Source organism: Miscanthus floridulus, chromosome 1, assembly GCF_019320115.1.
Source record: "Miscanthus floridulus cultivar M001 chromosome 1, ASM1932011v1, whole genome shotgun sequence".
NCBI lineage: Eukaryota > Viridiplantae > Streptophyta > Magnoliopsida > Poales > Poaceae > Miscanthus > Miscanthus floridulus.
Window position 1 is genome coordinate 118,303,432 of NC_089580.1, and position 19,355 is coordinate 118,322,786.

The 19,355-nt window shown below is 40.6% G+C and overlaps 1 protein-coding gene and 1 pseudogene across 2 annotated transcripts; both read left to right on the top strand.

Moving 5' to 3' along the window:
- The first annotated feature begins 3,722 nt into the window (after positions 1-3,722).
- Positions 3,723-8,745, top strand: LOC136462031 (uncharacterized; annotated as a pseudogene).
- A 2,921-nt stretch (positions 8,746-11,666) lies between these two features.
- LOC136539361 (synaptotagmin-1-like) lies at positions 11,667-18,298 on the top strand. Of its 2 annotated transcripts, none has more exons than XM_066531314.1 (13): positions 11,667-11,944; positions 13,298-13,459; positions 14,609-14,707; positions 14,790-14,840; positions 14,938-15,061; positions 15,597-15,715; positions 15,816-15,917; positions 15,991-16,065; positions 16,502-16,578; positions 16,672-16,918; positions 17,010-17,363; positions 17,450-17,581; positions 17,750-18,298. In XM_066531314.1, exons 2-13 carry the CDS (start codon positions 13,349-13,351, stop codon positions 17,876-17,878), a joined length of 1,620 nt encoding a protein of 539 aa, XP_066387411.1. In that variant the 5' UTR covers positions 11,667-11,944; positions 13,298-13,348; the 3' UTR covers positions 17,879-18,298. The 2 variants fall into 2 exon arrangements, with proteins under 2 accessions (XP_066387411.1, XP_066387418.1); XM_066531321.1 differs by lacking the exon at positions 11,667-11,944 and adding an exon at positions 11,981-12,868.
- Positions 18,299-19,355: the final 1,057 nt, after the last annotated feature.

Sequence of the window (19,355 nt, forward strand, 5' to 3'; positions counted from 1 at the left end):
TGCATGATGAAATGAAAATCTAGTATGCATAGGTCATCTAATAATTTCATTCCTATGAATTTACAAGTGGTATCTAGCTATCAAGTGGTATCTAGCTAAAGTAATTAGACTTATGTTCATCATATGAAAACTAGACCCTTACTTGTAATATTGATCTCATGGGGTATTCTAGTTTTTATATATGTCTAGTTACTAATGGTGCTAAGGATGGTATAATGGTGCACTCCGATTGGTATCACGCTTCAAAGGTCCATCTCTTATACCTTAGCATCATTTGGTAGAAATTGTCTTCTATATTTCCTATCTAAGCATATGTGCAAAGCTACAATCCAAACTCTTAGCACATATGTAGGGGGAGCAATTGCTACCATATGGAGTTCATGAAACTTGTCCATATCCTTTACACATGGTAAATATGCTTGGGCAAACAACATGAATTCAATTGAATCTTATTTCATATCTTTGTATAAGGGTCATCATCAATTACCAAAAAGGGGGAGATCGAAAGCTCTAGTTTGGTTTTGGTTAATTGATGAAACCCTAAGTGCTAACCTAGTTTATCAAAGTGATCATGAGATAGGTAGCACTATTCCAAGTGATGGAGCAATGACGAAGATCATGACAATGGTGATGGCATGGTTATGATAAAAGACTTGAACTTGGAAAAGAAGAAAGAGAAAAACAAAAGGCTCAAGACAAAGGTATAAAATGAAGGAGCTATTTTGTTTAAGTGATCAAGACACTTAGTAATTGTGATCACTTTTAGGATAGATAGCCGTACTATTAAGAGGAGTGAAACTCGTATTGAAATGCGGTTATCAAAGTGCCACTAGATGCTCTAATTCATTGCATATGCATTTAGGATCTAGTGGAGTGCTAACACCCTTGAAAATATTTGTGAAAATATGCTAACACATGTGCACAAGGTGATATACTTGGTGGTTGGCACATTTGAGCAAGGGTGAAGGAGATAGAGATGATAGAGGGTCAGTCTCGCTGTTTTTCAACTGACCAGATGCTGGTCTTAGGGGGACCGGCGCGTCCGGTCAGGCATAGCAGTGATAACCTGGCGTCGGTCATGTGACCGAACGCTGGGCCTCTGACTGATCGGACGCTGGAAGGATGCGTCCGGTCAGAGCTGACGTAGCTGCACAGAAGTCAGGGTAACTGACCGGACACTAGCTGTGTCCGGTCAAGTACCACCGGACACGTCCAGTCAAGATTTTCTGTCTTTGGGAGCTTACTGGAAATGACCGGACGCTAAGGGTTCAGTGTCCTGTCACTTATGACAGAGCATCTGGTCATGTCATGACCATTGAGATCAGACGATTCCTGTTGAACACAAGATGACATGTGGCCACCATCGGGTGACCGGACGCTGAGCCCTGCATCCGGTTAGTAGGACCGGAGCATCTAGTCACCCCGATCAGTGGCCAGTGAAGGGTTACAACGGCTCTATTTTGTGGGGGCTTCTATTTAAGCCCCATGGCCGGTTCTAGCTCACTCTCTTGCACATTTTCATTGATATAGCAATCTTGTGAGCTTAGCCAAAGCACTCCCACTCATCTCCATCATTGATCCATCATCTTTGTGAGATTGGGAGAGAATCCAAGTACATTGCTTGAGTGATTGCATCTAGAGGCACTTGGTATTCATGTTGCGCTATGGATTTTGCTTGTTACTCTTGGTGGTTGCCACCACCTAGATGACTTGGTGCAGCGGTGGAGGATCGGCACGAGTTGGTGATTGTTCGTGGCCGCCTTCGGTGATTGTAAGGGGAGTTGTACCTTCCCCGGCGGAGTGCCGAAAGGTAACTCTAGTGAATTGCTCGTGTCATTGAGTTACCTCACTTGTGAGTAGGTTCTTGCGGTGTCCAATTGTGTGGACGAGGTTTGTGAAACACCTCTTAGCCGTCGAACCACCAAGTGTTTGGTCGACACAATAGGGACATAGCGTGTTGGCAAGCACGTGAACCTCGGGAGAAAATTGATTGTCTCTTGTCATTTGTATTCGCCTGGTGATTGGCTTAATCTTCATCTTGTGATTGGTTCACTCCTCTACACGGCGGTATAATCACCCTACTCACTCATTTATATTCTTGCAAACTAGTTGTGGCAAACTCTTTAGTATAATTAGAATTGAGAGTTTGCTTTGTTATTTTAAGTTCATCTAGTGGAGCTCTTTAGAGTAGAAAGATTGAGAGCTCTTAGTGAGTAGTATCTTTGCAAGTTGTGTGCCTAGTAATCATTGCAACTAGAATTGTTGGATAGGTGGCTTGCAACCCTTGTAGAGCTAGAGCAAGTTTGCATTTCGCTATTTGTCATACTAATCAAATTGCTCTAGTTGATTTGTATATTTTTAAATAGGCTATCCACCCCCCTCTAGCCATACTAGGACCTTTCATCTTCCCTGGCTGTTGCAACCACCTTAAAAAACAAAATATTCAGCCATTCTTTTCTATGGTTTGGGATGTGTAGGTTTGAAATCTATGGTGTTGTTTAAATCCTCATTTTTTGTCAACTTTTTTAGGTACTAAGTTACTTTGTTTCGAAGACAAGGAAGTTCGATTCTCTGCCCCTAACCCTCCTAAACCTAAGAAACAGAGGGAGTTTATACTGAAGATAAAAAAGGTTCTCGATATATGATCCATTCGTCTTTTGACCATTTTAATGTAATAACCGCACATATTTATACTTTTGCCTACTTACTTTCAATCTAACCAGAATAAAAAATTACATGTTTCAAATGTGTAGAGGTGCAGTATTAAACCAATGATTATTAGACAATTCTGAGACTGATCACATGTACATATGAGTGCATAGGTACATGCATAAAATATTATTTCTAATTTAGCAAAATAGGGTATATCATCATTTTGTTTATCGTTTGAGAAAATATGTCATCATTTTGTTTAACTTGCTAGCATGAAATAATTTATAGCCGCTTTGGTTTCACAGTTTATTGTTTACAACTATAAGAACAATCACATTTTTAGAAGATCGTTATTTCTATATCTAAAAGACTATTTTCTTTTTTAAAAAAAACTGTCTTCATGTATTTTTAGACCTCTTTCCTGCTTGGAGCCTAATGAAAATCACAGTTGTCGCATGCCATTGAGAGACTTATCAAACCAGATAAATGAAGGTAAATACTGATGTCGATGTGTATATGTATGTGAAAATTTTAACATCTGATAATTAATGATGTTAAGTCTGTCTTCTAAAAAAAGCAGGCATTGAAAGTGGATCTAATCCACTTACACAAGTCTTCGATCCTTGGAAACTTAAAAGGCAAAGGGACAGAGCTAGGCTTGTAGAGCGTCGTGCGATAATGATTGAAGAACAACGGAACAAAATTAATAGAAAGCGACATGAAGCATACCACAAGAAAAAAGCCAATTCTAAAAACGATAAACTATCTATAGGTGACATTCTTAGCTTTATTATGTCACACTACCTGTAATGCCTGTGTATTTAATATTAATAATCTAAATTAGCATGCAACTTGTTTATAGATGGTGATGTTGCAACCGACATTGAAAACACAGTTGACACCGAGAATAATGATTGCCTTCATATTAACTAGTCATACCAACCTGTGCAAATTGGTAAGGAGAACACAATATTGCAATATATGTATATATATATGTGTGGTGTTGTCTAGGATAATGGTGTCACCTCATAATAATGAACAAAATTTCTTATGTAGGTGAATGCTCGGTGATGAGTGTAGATAACAGTAGCATCATTGACTTGAATAAAACACCATATACAAAAGACTGTGTGGACACCAATTTGAGTCATGATTGTGGTACCCCTTCTACTTTTGATAAATCCCATCAACAATACTTTAAGGAACGATATGTAAATATGACACCAGAACAGAGGGAGGCTAGACGCGAACAACAACAAAAAAGTTATAGGGCACCTGGGCAAAAGGAGGTCAAAGTAGCGAGTAATAAAAGATGAAGGGAGGTGCAAAAGGACACCCTACACCGAGATTCTATCACCATGGAGAACCTGTTATTTGTTCCTGAGCTTGTGTGGCCCACTATAAGCGCATCTGGAGCTCGTGGATCCATGGTAAAATCCAGTGATTAGGTTATCCCAGAGTCTAGTGCAACACCTCTTTATTGGTGTCCACCTCATGAGGAGGCCGATGATGAAGGATGCGATGAGTTGCTGTCTGGCCATATGACACAAAGATCACATGTTCCATCTAGACAAAGACATGCGTTGTTAACGTATCATAACACGATGTTTGAGTGTCGCATTGGTTCAAACACAAGGGCATCTAATAAAGATGGTGACTGCATGGCTGAAGACCGAGTGGGTGCTAACACACCCTTGCCTCAATCAGTCGTGACCAACAAAGGTATATACTGATGCCTCATTATCCCATTTAGGGGACCTATATACCATATATACCTAACTGATCCATGGTAATTCCATGATTAACAGAAAGGGTAGGACCCAACATTCAGGCTACATCATCCACACTGATGGCACCACTATTTGATGATTGTGAATGCATGGCTGAAGAATACCCAAATGATAACACACCCTTGCCTCAATCAGTCCTGACCAATAACGGTAAATACTAATGCCTCATGACCCCATTTAGGTGACCTATATTGTATACCATATTATACCTAACTCAACCATGGTCATTACATGATTATCAGAAAGGACAGGACCTAGATCTCAGCCTGCATCAGATGCACCGATGACACCACTATTTGATGACAGTAGTAATTTACACTATTTTGTAACATTCTTTAAACTTTTTGAACTCCTTTCTTTATTTTTACCCATAGTTCTACTAACTCACGTATCTTTGACGGCCATAGATGATGATGGGGGAGATATATTTGAAGAGGATGACGAAGAGGATGAGGGATACCTGTTTGATGGGCATGGTATTTGTATGAAAGATCGAATATAAATCAAATCTTCCACTACTTTATCTAAACTATTACGGCTTAAATGATATTTTAGAAGAGGAAGATGATGATGATGTTCAAGACAATGACCTTGAGGAAGACATGACTTCTACCCCTAAAGTACTTGATCGATACGATGAGGTGTATAGTAACATGCCTACAGATACCCATATGTTAAAACCTGTTGCAAATTACGAGCACTGCGATGCGAAAAGGTTTGAGCATGAACCACATGGGTTCTATTGTCAGGACGGAAAGGTCAAGCTCAATGAACTGAACGTACCTAATGAGCTTATGAGGCTTTGGTCAAGTAATGACGCAGATGCTAGGCACTTTCTTAACAACATTAATGGCCATTTCTCTTTCACTTCTTTATATTGTCACCTCGATAGCGCTACTGCAAGCTAGAAGAACAGTGGCATATACACCTTTCATGCACATGGCCAGATCTATCACAACATAAGGTCATTTGGTAGAGAAGAGGGTAAGGAGCTAAGACATCTCGAGCTTTACTTCTACGACAATGATCCAAGCCTTGAGCACCACTATCGACTATGTCATGAAGAGAAGTGCCAAAAAGACAAGGAAGTCGTTAAGAGGCTTGTGGCCATCCTACGTGGCAACCCATACTCACAACATCTTAGGAGTGTGGGCCAGGCTCACCACCTCGAGGACTATCATGTCACACTAAACCTTGACCAGAGGCTGGACCAAAGAACATACAATATACCATCAACTTTAGAGGTGGCTGCTGTTTGGATCGAGGGAAGCGAACTCCTTGGTCAGTTCCAAAATAGTGTTGTCCTACATGGGAAAGATAGAAGCAGACATGACATCTGCTCATATCATGGATGTTACGATGCTCTTTCATACCCTCTATTCTTCCCTAAGGGTGAGCTTGGATGGCACATGGATATTCCAAAGAAAGGAGTTAGTATAGAAGAAGTCATCGAGTATCGTGCCCTATAGAAGGCTCATAGTGGGTCAGAAGAAGAAATAGGTTTGCTATTCTTCTTATTTAAATACTTCGCATACATGTACCTCAGTGGTTATTCTACAAACAACTCTAATTCATGGCTATTTTTTGTAGACTCCCCTGGTAGACTATGCGTGTCTATGCATGACTACTACTACTACAAGTTTCAGATACGTCCAGGAATATTTAACCCCATACTATATGGCAAGCGTCTATTCCAGCAGTTTGTAGTCAACACGTACATTAAGATCGAGAGTTCTCGATTAGATTATATACGCAACCATCAAGATGATATTAGGGCTGACCTCTACCAAGGATTGGTTGATAGCCTAACTATCGGTGAAGGTAGAGCAGAAGTTGTTGGAAAACGGACAGTGATGCCTTCATCATTTATTGGAGGCCCACGTGACATGAGGCATCAGTACATGGACGCCATGGCTCTGGTACGGAGGTTTGGTAAACCAGACATCTTCCTGACTATGACATATAACCCAAACTAGGATGAGATCAAGCGTGAACTCTACCCTAGCCAAACACCACATGATCATCCAGATCTCATTGTTCGGGTCTTTAGAGCAAAACTACAAGAGCTGAATGATAGACTACTAAAAAGGATATCCTTGGAAAATTGCGAACACATATTTATGTTGTGGAGTTCTAGAAGAGGGGTCTGTCGCATGCACATTTTTTGCTAATCATGGATAGGAAGTACAAGATCATGTGTCCAGAGCAGTATGATCGCCTCATCTCAGCTAAGCTCCCGAACAAGAAGTATCTATTCTTGTACAAGATGGTTACCAAACATATGATGCATGGCCCTTGCGGACTGCTTAATCACGATTGTCCATGCACAAAGGGTCGTGATTCCTACAAGAACTGTTACCCTAGACCTTTTTGTGATGTCACAGTACAAGGCAAGGATTCATATCTAGTTTACAGATGGCATGAAGATGGCCAAAAAGAAAAAGTTTACAGACATGAGCTTGACAACAGATGGGTCGTGCCTTACAACCCGTATCTCCTCCATCTATTCAACTGCCACATTAATGTTGAGGCATGTGGGAGCATCAAGGCAGTCAAGTATCTATTTAAGTACATTTACAAGAGTCATGACCGGGCACCTATGGCTATGAGAGAGGCTGACAAGGAGGATAGTGAAGGAAATCTTGATGAGATCAAGCAGTATAGAGATGCTAGATGGGTAACCCCCCCAAAAGCCTTATGGAGGATATACGGGTTTGATTTGAGTGATAGGTACCCTTCTATTTTTTTCTTACAGCTACATCTTCCAGACATGCACATGGTGTCATTTCACTAGTGCCAGGGGATTCGACGAGTGCTTGATTATCTAGGTGCTGACAAGTCAATGCTTACAACGTACTTCGAGAAGAACAGGACAGATGAAACAGCTCGAGGTATATTGTATCGGGAGTTTCCTGAGTTCTATACGTGGCAAGCACAGGGCAAAGTTTAGCAAAATAGGGTACATCGTGATACATTACGACAGATTAGAAGAATCATGTCTGCCAATCCAGTTGAGGGGGAGTGTTACTATCTTAGGGTTCTCCTGAACCACGTGGCAGGTGCAACCTCCCTTGAGTGTCTAAGGACCATGGATGGCAAAATCCTACCGACCTTCCGTGAAGCTATAGAAAGAAGGGGCTTAATCGAAGAGGACAACACGCTGAATGAGAGTCTCGCTGAGGCAACCGGGTGATGATGCCATATGCGCTATGAAGGCTCTTTGCAACAATATTGGTATTTTGTGAGCCTAGTGATGTGTTTGGACTGTGGGAGAAACACAAGGAGGCAATGTCGGAGGACTATAGGGCAATAATCAATCCACCTTCATGGTAGAGTAGATGGTCCTCATGGATATTCGAAAAATTGCTACAATCAATGTAGAAGGATATAAAGATGTACCCACTTCCTGATATCGATGACACATATGATGCCTCTCGTGATATTCCTAGAGAGATTTTTGAGGAGGCTAGCATTGAGGCTAACGAGGATGGTGTGGCTCTATCAGACACCCTTAACGAGGAGCAGCGGGCTACATACTGATGAGATCATGTCCTCGGTTGATACCGAGGATGAGGTCTCTTCTTTGTGGATGGTCCTGGCGGGACCAGAAAGACTTATCTATACAGAGCACTTGTCGCTACTATACGCAGTCAGAAAAAGATTGTTGTGGCAATAGCTACATCTAGTGTCGCAACCTCAATAATGCCTGGTGGTAGAACCGCCCACTCGCGCTTCAAGATTCCCCTCACTATTGATAATGGGGCCTTTTGTACCTTCACGAAACAGAGTGGTACTGCCAAGCTGCTTCGAGCATCATCTCTCATTATTTGGGACGAGGCCAGCATGACAAAGAGGCAGTCTGTCGAGGCGCTGGACAATAGTCTCCGTGATATAATGGATCGACCAGAGCTGCCGTTCGGTGGGAAGACCGTGGAATTCGGTGGAGATTTCAAGCAGGTTCTTCCCGTTGTTCGGAGAGGGTCGAGGGCTCAGGTGGTTGGTGCCTCGCTGCGTATGTCATACCTTTGGGATTCCATGCGACATCTAAACTGATGCGCAACATGAGGGCAAAGAGCAACCCATGGTTTGCAGAATACTTGTTGCGCGTCGGTGGAGGATCTGAGGAGGTGACTGTTGATGATGAAATATGTCTTTCTCATGATATATGCATACCGCACACCAGGGAAGATAGTGACCTTGATACTCTAATTGACTGCATATTCCCTAACCTCAATAGGAATATGTCAAGCAAAGATTATATCACCTCTTGAGCGATCTTATCTACGCGGAACGACTGGGTTGATATGATTAATATGAAGATGATAGGTCGTTTCCACGGAAAAGAGATGGTATACCATAGTTTTGACTGTGCGGTGGATGATCCGCACAACTACTACTCTGAGGAATTCCTTAACACTTTGACACCCAATGGTCGACCTTCACATGTGTTGAAGCTAAAGATTGGTTGTCCGGTCATATTGCTTAGGAACATTGACCCTGCAAACGGACTTTGTAATAGTACCAGGCTTATCATACGGGGGTTTCAAAATAATACCATAGATGCAGAAATTGTGTTGGGATAGCACGCTGGAAAGCGGGGTTTTCTGCCTCGTATACCCTTATGGTCGTCGGACGATGAGATGTTCCCTTTCCAATTTAAGCGAAAGCAGTTCTCTATCCGGCTCAGCTTCGCGATGACCGTTAATAAGTCGTAGGGGCAGACTATCCCTAACGTCAGGGCATACTTATCGGAACTAGTGTTCTCGCACGATCAATTGTATCTGACACTATCAAGAGCTACGGCAAGATCGAACATTAGGATCCTAGCCATGCCGGCTGCTGAGAAGGACGTGAACAAGGGAAAAGAGAAATGGAAAGGAAAGGGGAAGAAGAAAGCGATAAATGATATATTCACAAAGAATATCGTATATAAAGAGGTTCTAACTCCATAAAAGAGGTAACACATCGCACGTTGATACATATTTTTTAGATATCAAATGGTACTTTAACTTTAAAAATTAATAAACAACTTATATGCAGGATACTTCTAACTATAGTTTTAGCCATCTACATGCTTCAGCTGTAAGAAGTCAGACGCCGCATCTTGGACTAGAAAATCTTCTGGATCATCATTGATTGGTGACCAACTGCAGCTTGGTATTCGTGCAAAGCACGTTCTCTTAGTCAAACTATTGAGAGATTAGATTCTTAATTGTATAATAGATTCTAAAACATGTATTGTGAAACACAAACTTGTTATGATTATCTTTCCGTAGCACTTGATTTCTAAAAAAGTGCAAGCTTATCTTTCGCGTATCATAGGCATGAAGTGATGCAACAATTGAAGTCGATGTTTTAGTTTTGCATTCAGATTTAGAGTTATATTTTAACTATCTATCTTTCGTGAAGACTTATATAATATTGATTGGAACATTATGATGACGATATCTATTTTAGATAATAGTATAACACACGCTCATACATATGTTATCGTGGTATTATGTATTTCCGTTGCAACACACGGGTATTTACCCAGTCTTAGATCAAATTGCAAAGTCTTAATGAATCTCTCATGTCATGCTTTGATGTTCGCTGTTATTTACACTAAAAAATATGAAACGCTTTCGTCAAAAAAGTTTCATGCGGGCACCCCTCTGCAAACTCGCGTGAAAAATCCGAACTCCGAGTCTGGTACGAAGGCAGAAAGATACGGAATAGAATCAAGGGAACGTCTTCTGTGTTGAATTTTTGGGCCAGACTATTTTGCCTAGGGAGGGGCTCATTTGATTTTGTGCCTAGAACGACGCCTCCAGGGCGGGCACTAAAATAAAATAAAAAATAGGAAAGACTTGAATAAATCTGAAAATATTTATGATTCCAATGCAAAATTATTGAATAGCCTTTTATTGTTTCAAAAAAATGATCAAATGAGTTTATAAACTTATAAAATCAATAATAAATCAACCAAGTATTATGTTCTTATAAACTAGATCTACACGATATATGTGATAAAGATCATGAAATAGGCTTTATATTTTGTATGTAATTAGACTTGAAGATTTCTTAAAATGTTCGTCTAAGCCGCGAGCCACGTGCCCCGCTATAGGCGGACAAAAATTCATGACTCCGGTGTAACATGGGCATACGTCTAGTTGGGAAAAAAAAGAAAGAAAGACCGTCTGACTTGCCTATTCTTGGATTGGGCTTCCTTGGTGGCATTGCCCCTAGGTGCCGTCACTGCACGGGCTGGCGTCATGGGAACCCAGCAAGTCTGAGCGCCGGTCGCTGCTGGACTTAGCAATGCAGATGAACCTTTCAACGGATGACACTAGCTTAGTGCAAAGCTCCCTCGCGACCACCGTCAGTGAGTCCTAGTCCATGCACATCTCTAGCACTTAGATTAAGTTGATATCTTAAATCTAAATGTGTATGTTCACAATAAGCAATATGACCATTGAGCTACACCCAGTTCGCCATATTAAATTTTAGGAAAGTTCATGTTGCCTTACCATATTGTAATTTACTTAGCTTGCATTGCAATTTGAACATGTTCCCAACCACTTACTCACTCCGTCCCAAATTAATTATCGTTTTAGGTTTTCGTACCGTAAGTTTAACTAGATTTATAAAAAACACGTGCAACATTTATATCTTCAAATAAATTTATTATGAAAATAGATTCAAAGATCTATTTAATGATATCAATTATGTATTATAAATATATTAATATATTTTTATATAAAAATAGTCGAAGTTACGTCTCGGAAAGCGAGAACCACAGTTATTTTGACGGGGGAGTACACCGAAGATTGAAATGTGCAATATTGTGATTTTCCGAACTAAATTCGTAATAAGTTTTCAGTTGCCTTGCAATTATATAGACCATTTTCTCGCTGTCGATTTCGTGACACAGAGGGCACACGGACGTCACGTCCAAGGAGTGGGCACGTCAATATCTACCACATCACGGTCCAAGGCCCGAGGGCAAAGAGCCAGCTCTCCTCTCTCACCAACGTGCGCTAGTGTGGAATGGAGAGAATGCGAGGCCTTATTTAGTCGTTGATTTTTTTTTAAGGAAACGGTAGCATTTTCGTTGTCATTAGGTAATTAGTGTCTAATCATAATTTAATTAGACTTAAAAGATTCGTCTCGTAAATTTTGTCTAAACTATATAATTAGTTTTATTTTTTATATTTAATGACTGATAATCTTGCGAAACCGAGTCGAGCCGAGCCCGAGCGAGGGCCCAAACCCGTTGGATTCCATTCCTCTCCTCTGCTCCTCCTCCCCCCAATTCCCCATGCTCCACCTCCGCCGCGCCGGCCAAACCAAATTCTGAAATCTGAACGAAGCTACCCTGTTCGCGTGTGCTTATTTGGCTTGAGGCGATTTAAAAAATAAAACTCGAGATTTAACGCTGGCCACAAGCCCGAGCTCCGCTGCCGACACCGAGCATTCCGTACCATGGCCTCGGCTTCCTAATCGCAGGATTCGCCTCGCTGGTTCGTCTCTCATCACTCCCCGTTCATTTCGATTCCCCACCCGGGATTTCTCCGCCGCCTGGGTCTCAACCTCGATTGGATCGTAGGGTTAGCGGTCTGGATTCGTGGGGTTGTTGCTCTCGAACCTTGCTTGCGGGGGTTCCACTTGGTCTTCTTTCTCTCTTAGTGATTTCGATCCGTGTCGGCTCGCGAGAACAAGGCGTTGGAGGAATGACCGATAAAGCCTCTTACTCGTTGGATGCATTGCCCTGTTTTTTTTAGATCTTTCAGAATTTGTCAGTTAAAGCGATGCAATTCTCGGTAGTTTTTTTTTTAACTTTTCCAGAGGCGCTAGAAGCCTATAACTTAATTCTTAACGCAGGGGTTAAATCATATATAGCCAGGAATAACCATGATCAAATCTATAAACTATCAGTGTTTTGTTGTCCATTCAAATATATTTTTTTTCCTTTAAATGGAAAACATTTTTTCTTTAACACTGCGAGTTTCTGTTCAAGGAGTGCATGAAACCTGTAATTCCTGGACCCCCCCTGGCTGAAAATGTTGTATTCCGATTCATGTTTCTGGTTCTTCAGTTGGACCCAACATTTTTTTTCCCTGAAACATACTTTGCATTTTGGTTTATACTAAAGATAAAGATGTCCCTTTCGGTTATTGACTTTTCCGTTGAATTATTACACACTTTTTCATATCTGTAGTCCACCAGACCACCACTCTTGATTTGATCCAATCTGAAACCTGCCTCAAAAGCAAAGATTAAAGCTCCAACCTGACCCTAAAGCAAGAGCAACCTTTAAAGATGTCAGCATGCCACCCTTGATGTTGCTCTCCTCCACTATTTGTATCCACCTTCGTCTTCTCAACTAATATTCAATAGCATGCAGTAACATGGTGCCAACTTACAAGTATTCTCCTTGCCACAAGGTCCTTTTATTCGTTTTATCAAACCAATTGGCACTGTGCTTTATTGCTATTGTTTAATTATCGGTTACCTGCTTGTCACTTTCACTGCATTTTTAAACAGTTTTGATGCTGTTCTTTTGATGTGTTCTAAAGCATTGCTTTCGAAGCTGGTGAGAAGCTTTATTGATGGGTCCTTTAGTTTCTAATGTGGGAAATTGATTTTCCTGCTCGGGAGAATCCATATAAATATGTTTGACCAATGATTTATGATCTAGGTGTTGTTTTATACTGTCTTGTGTATCAAATTGAATAGGATCTTTGCAGTGCTAGGAGCTCAGATCACTCAAGTTGTATCCTCGCAATTTAGCAAAGTGAAATGTTTTTGTTTTATTTTCTTTTTCATGAGTGCAAATTTCGATTGATTATATCCTCTTTATGTTTGTTTTGCAGCTTTTGGTTTAAAGCTGGCATTTGGTCTGAAGGTTCTGGCAGGAATCCAAGATGGGTGTAATCAGCACTGTTCTTGGTTTCACTGGATTTGGCTTTGGGTTCTCTGCTGGCATTGTTATTGGGTACTTCCTCTTCATCTATGTCCAGCCAGCTGATGTCAAGGTGGGGACCTTCCTTTTGTTCTTCTTTCATTCTTACCGTATATAATTTCAAATTTCTCCTGGCTGCTGTATAATGAATAATGGGATTGTTGATAACAGTTTTTCTAATATGTTTCCGAACGATCTGGTGACAATATGAGATCTTGCAGTTAAGATGAAACAAAGATGACTCAGTCATTGTTGAATGAATTTACTTTTTCCTGTGCATCCCATCATTATCTGGTTCCTTCTGATCAGCGTTGTTGATGTAAGGAATGAGTATTATGTACTTGTGAATTTTGATGAATGTTATCAAACTCTCTATAGATGCATCTGCAACGTGGCTTTCATGTCTTTTATACTTGTAGATAGGGATGAAACCGGATCGGATCCTGAATTCTGTCCCATATCCCGTATTTTATCCAATTTTTTTCTTGGATCTCAGAACCGGATACGGATACGTTGGAAATTGATATCTGTCCCATATGCATATCAGAAATCGAATTTTAAGTATTCGGATTCTGGTACGGTAAGGATATTAAATGATCGGATTCAGATAGGGACTATCCTTATAGGGTTTTTACCCTTTCGGGACGGACAAATATCGAGAAATATCCATCCCTACTTATAGAGCACCTTTTTTTTGGGGTGGGGGGGGGGGGGGGGGGGGGGGGGGTCCTCCTAAACTAAGGGCTACTTTGGAAACTCAAATCCTCTCTTGGGATTCCGTACTTTTCCTAGGGTGAGCGATCCATGGGGATGTCATTTAGTTCTCTATGGCGGGACATTCCATCCTTGGGTTTGTCTCCCCCTTGCTTCCAAATTAGGCCTAATGTGTTGCCTAGTGATGGCACATGTTGCATGCACCCAGGAAAGGGCCATTTCATGAAGGAAAATGGAGGCCTAGACCCTAGAGAAATCATATGATGCAGTGTTTGTCCTTGACTTCTTTTCTCAGTGGTCAGTTTAGAGCTTATGCATTATTATGTGGCATGGTCTGTTTTGAGTACTTGCGAGGGTATCAGCAAGTCATTTAATCTGCTGAATTTTGTCATACACCATCTGTTTCTTTTTTGCTTGCTTCTGCTTGTAACGTATCTTCTATGTCTGAAGTCAAACTCAATAATATATGGGGTCATGGGGATGATTTTCTTTCTTCCTACTTTGTCAGGATGTCAAAGTTTGCCCGCTTGTGGAATATGATTCAAAATCTTTGGAGGGCATCCTTCCTGAAATTCCATTGTGGGTCAAGAATCCCGACTATGATAGAGTATGCTCCTTCAATAAACTAGCAAGAAACTATATTGATTCTAGTTGTACTCTAAGATTCTCATTTTCTTCCTTGTCTCCAGATTGATTGGCTGAACAGGTTTTTGGAATTGATGTGGCCTTATCTTGACAAGGTACCTGCCTTTTCATTTGTTATGAGACAGAACTAGATCATTAGCTCTTGTTGACATTGAATTTGCTATGCTTTGTGTGTTTTTTTTAATCTTGTAGGCTATCTGCAGAACTGCACAGGATATCGCAAAGCCAATTATTGCTGAGAATACTGCAAAGTATAAGATAGACTCTGTTGAGTTTGAAACACTTACTTTGGGTAGTCTACCACCCACCTTTCAAGGTCAGCAGTGTTGCATCCTTATGTTTCCTTTACATGTATATGTATGCATATGTATTTCACATAGTTTACTGTGAATTAGAATGTTTGTTAAATACAAGATATTGTGCATGACTTGTGTGTCCTATATGTTGGTTCTTTATTTTCAGTAGTCAATTTAACCCTATTCGTAAAATAGTGGTGGCTCAGTTTTCTATTACTGATGATATGATGTGGTCACGTGGAGACACTGTTACAACTGTGTTCCAGATGAGCTGCTATATATCGAGTTTACAATTGAACATTTCATTCCTTGGTGATGTGTCATAATTAGTATGTCTTCTGCTTGGTTAGTCATGCTAATGTGAGAGACATATTAGTCCTTGGTGATATTGTGCATGACTTGTGTGTCCTATATGTCCCACGTACATTATATATGTGAGAGAACAGACCCTGTTCGTACACAAGCTTATGTTAGATTTGCCTATATGTGATTCTAATTTTTACAACTGGTGTTGCAAAGATGTATATTAAACCAACCCATGTATTTTCCTTCCAGGGATGAAAGTCTATGTCACAGAGGAGCAAGAGCTGATAATGGAACCATGTCTTAAATGGGCTGCAAATCCAAATGTCACTGTTGTTATAAAAGCTTATGGTTTGAAAGCTACTGTCCAGGTATGAATTGTTCTTTCATAAGATGGATTCGTAAATTGATCTTCAGTTAATGTATGCTGAATCGAGCCAAGTGGAATATTCTTTTTTTGAGATATTTCAGATTGTTGATCTACAAGTCTTTGCATTACCTCGTATTACTCTGAAGCCATTAGTGCCTACATTTCCTTGCTTTGCAAAAATCCTTGTCTCGCTCATGGAGAAGGTATGGCGACTGATTGCAGGTGTTTGAATTATCTTGGTGCACCACTTCTATGCTAATGTGATTAATTTTGCAGCCACATGTTGACTTTGGGCTAAAAATTCTTGGAGCTGATGTAATGGCTATTCCTGGTCTTTACAGATTTGTTCAGGTATTCCTGACTACGGTTCCAAACATTCTCATGTGAAAGTTTGTCCATTTGTCACACTTCGTTGTGAACTAAATGTTTTCATTAAATTTTCTGAACATAGTAAAGGCTTAAGTTGCACTTCCATGAATGCTTTCTTTCTGAAAAGAAATTATAGATGGGTTATTACAAACATTTTAACATTCACATCAAACTATTAATATAATTATTTGGCATGTTCTTGTTATTTGCCTGCATGTATTTAAACGCATGTGCATCTGTGTGCTAAAAGCAGCATTGCTATGATTTGATGGTTGGTCTCCTGGATTTAGACTTCAGTGTTATCCATCTGTAGTGTCTAGCCTGCTCTTTACTGTGGAAGTGCTGTGTGGTATCTAATTCACTCAATCACTCATTTCAGTCCAGTTAGCTCCTTTTGTAATGTTTTCCTTATTTGCAGGAGACCATCAAGAAGCAAGTGGCAATCATGTATTTGTGGCCAAAGACGCTAGAAGTACCTATAATGGACCCCTCAAAGTAATTTTTAGTACTTTTTCTGTTTTGGTTTGTGTACATCAAAACCTAGATCTGATGACAGAGGAGTATTGCTAATGGTTTTCAAATTCCCAGAGCATCAAAAAGGCCTGTCGGAATTCTACTTGTGAAGGTCGTTAGAGCCCAAAATTTGCGAAAGAAGGATCTGCTGGGTAAATCAGACCCATATGTGAAACTTAAAATGTCAGATGATAAGCTTCCATCCAAGAAGACTACTGTAAAGCGCAGCAATCTCAATCCAGAGTGGAATGAAGATTTTAAGTTTGTTGTGACTGATCCAGAAAACCAGGCTCTTGAAGTTAATGTCTTCGATTGGGAACAGGCATGACTTGCTTCGTCCTATTTAAAGCTTCTGTAGTTTTCTTCCAACATATTAGCAAAGAATATGCAGTTATTTTTGCTCTTACTTATAGGTTGGGAAACATGAAAAGATGGGAATGAACATGGTCCTACTGAAAGACCTCCCACCTGAGGAGACTAAAGTTACTACCCTCAACATGCTTAAGACCATGGATCCAAATGATGTACAAAATGAGAAGTCTCGTGGCCAGCTTACTCTAGAGCTCACATACAAGCCTTTCAAGGAAGAAGATGGGGAGATAGAAGATCCAGAGGGTACCAATGTGATAGAAAAAGCTCCAGATGGTACTCCAGCTGGTGGTGGATTGCTTTATGTTATTGTTCATGAAGCCAAAGATCTTGAGGGGAAGCACCATACAAACCCCTATGCAAAAATAATTTTCAAAGGCGAAGAGAAGAAAACAAAGGTATTATGTAAACCAGTTATGCTTTATAGTTTCATGGAATGACTGATTGAGTTATCTCTTTATTTACCCTTCACCCCCTGTGCTAGGTCATCAAGAAGAATAGGGATCCACGATGGGAGGATGAATTCGAGTTTGTGTGTGAGGAGCCTCCTGTAAATGATAAACTACATGTTGAAGTCCTAAGTAAAGCCCCGAAGAAAGGGCTGATATATGGCAAGGTAGAATGGAATTCTTATCGTCCATTTAATCACTAATATACTGCACCTGGTGACTGTTAGCTATAAGAATTATAACGGTAGTATGTAGAGAGAATTATAACGGTGGATCATTTGAAGGCATAAATATCAAATATCTCTTATCCTGATGCCTGTATTTTCTTGATCCAGGAAACTTTGGGCTACATTGATGTCAGCCTTGCAGACGTGATCAGTAACAAGAGAATTAATGAGAAGTACCATCTCATAGACTCAAAAAATGGTCAGATACAAATTGAGTTGCAGTGGAGAACTTCCTAGACAGGAAGAGCAAGAATGCCTGAATGTGGTATACATATGAATGTTCGTGTACTGAGTTTGCGGATACCTGTAATTGAGCTCATGTAGATATTCCCCTTGTTTCCAGACATCTGTTGTTGAGATTTTCCCCCCCTTTTAATTGCTCAGATTTACTAGAAAATACTATGTAGGCATGTTAGTGACCCCGGGAACGGAACTGAGCTTATTCTGTGACTAACGAGGTACAATACAAACACCGTTTCGGCTGATTTCATCAACGTGCGTTGCTACAACCAACAGCCCTCACTCCCTCTTTAGGACGTGTGGGTAGAAGTAGAGTCATGTATCGCATTGTATCATTCGCATTTGCATTGCATTGCAACATTTGCATTTTCACTTTGAAGTATATTTATATTTATATGAAGAAATTGATGTATCTTTTATTATGCTATTTAAATTTGATGCTTAAACAAACTGTGATTTAAATAGCTCGGTTAAGGCAGTTTGCTTGCGGAGGTTTTTCATAAACCTCATACGCTTGTTCCCCATCTCAGGTACATGAGCTAAAGGATGCTTGGCAGGATGGGAGTAGCATGCACACATGTTGTACACTTCAAACAATCACATATTTTTGTAACCGTTGTAGAGTCATTTGTATGTTGTAATAAACGTCTAAGGTTTGTTGGTTAGGTTTGACGATGCCTCTTCTTATGTTATCGTAGGAGACTTAATTAATGCTTAATCTAGATGACGTGTTTTTGCTTCCGCATACTCTGCTGCTGTAGTGTAGTGTTGTATTTCTCCAGAGGAGTACTTTTCAGCGAACAAACAGTATTTTTCTCTCATAACAAATCAGCATAAGTCAAATTTCAACGAAACCAACAGGCTATAGATGGACCGAGATTTGTTGAGGCGCCAAAAATACTGAATCCTTCGCACAGCATCATAGGGTCCAGAATATGCACGGACACACTGAATTGCTAGGTCTTTGCAGATCGAATTACTACAGCCTTTTTTACATGGCAGATGGATACGATAGCAACATTAGACGTAGCCACATAAACGACGTCACGCGAATCCTATGTGCGTTCTCCTGCGACGCTGCGAGCGAATGAATCTTCCGAAGGTGCACAGAAAACACGAATCTCCAACACGAATGCGAAGCCTGGTTTCAGTTAGACCGCCTACTCTGAGACAGAGTCAAGTCCACAGTCCACTTTGCTGTGTTCTACTTCTACAATTCTGCGGACCGCGTGCTCTCGACGGCGACTGCCACAGTTGACGTTTATTTGACCTGCACCAGCTTCACTCGCGCAGGAATCACATTCCTACGCAAACGCACGCTACATATCGAAGTCGTAATGTTTCCCCACCCCCCTGATATTTAAAAAAAAAAAAAAAAACTGGCAATGCTTAATAATCCTTCCATCCATCCAGCTCATCAGCTGGAGTTTGTTTTTCCACCGATCCAGTCACCTTCGCCCTCCCTGGCAATCTA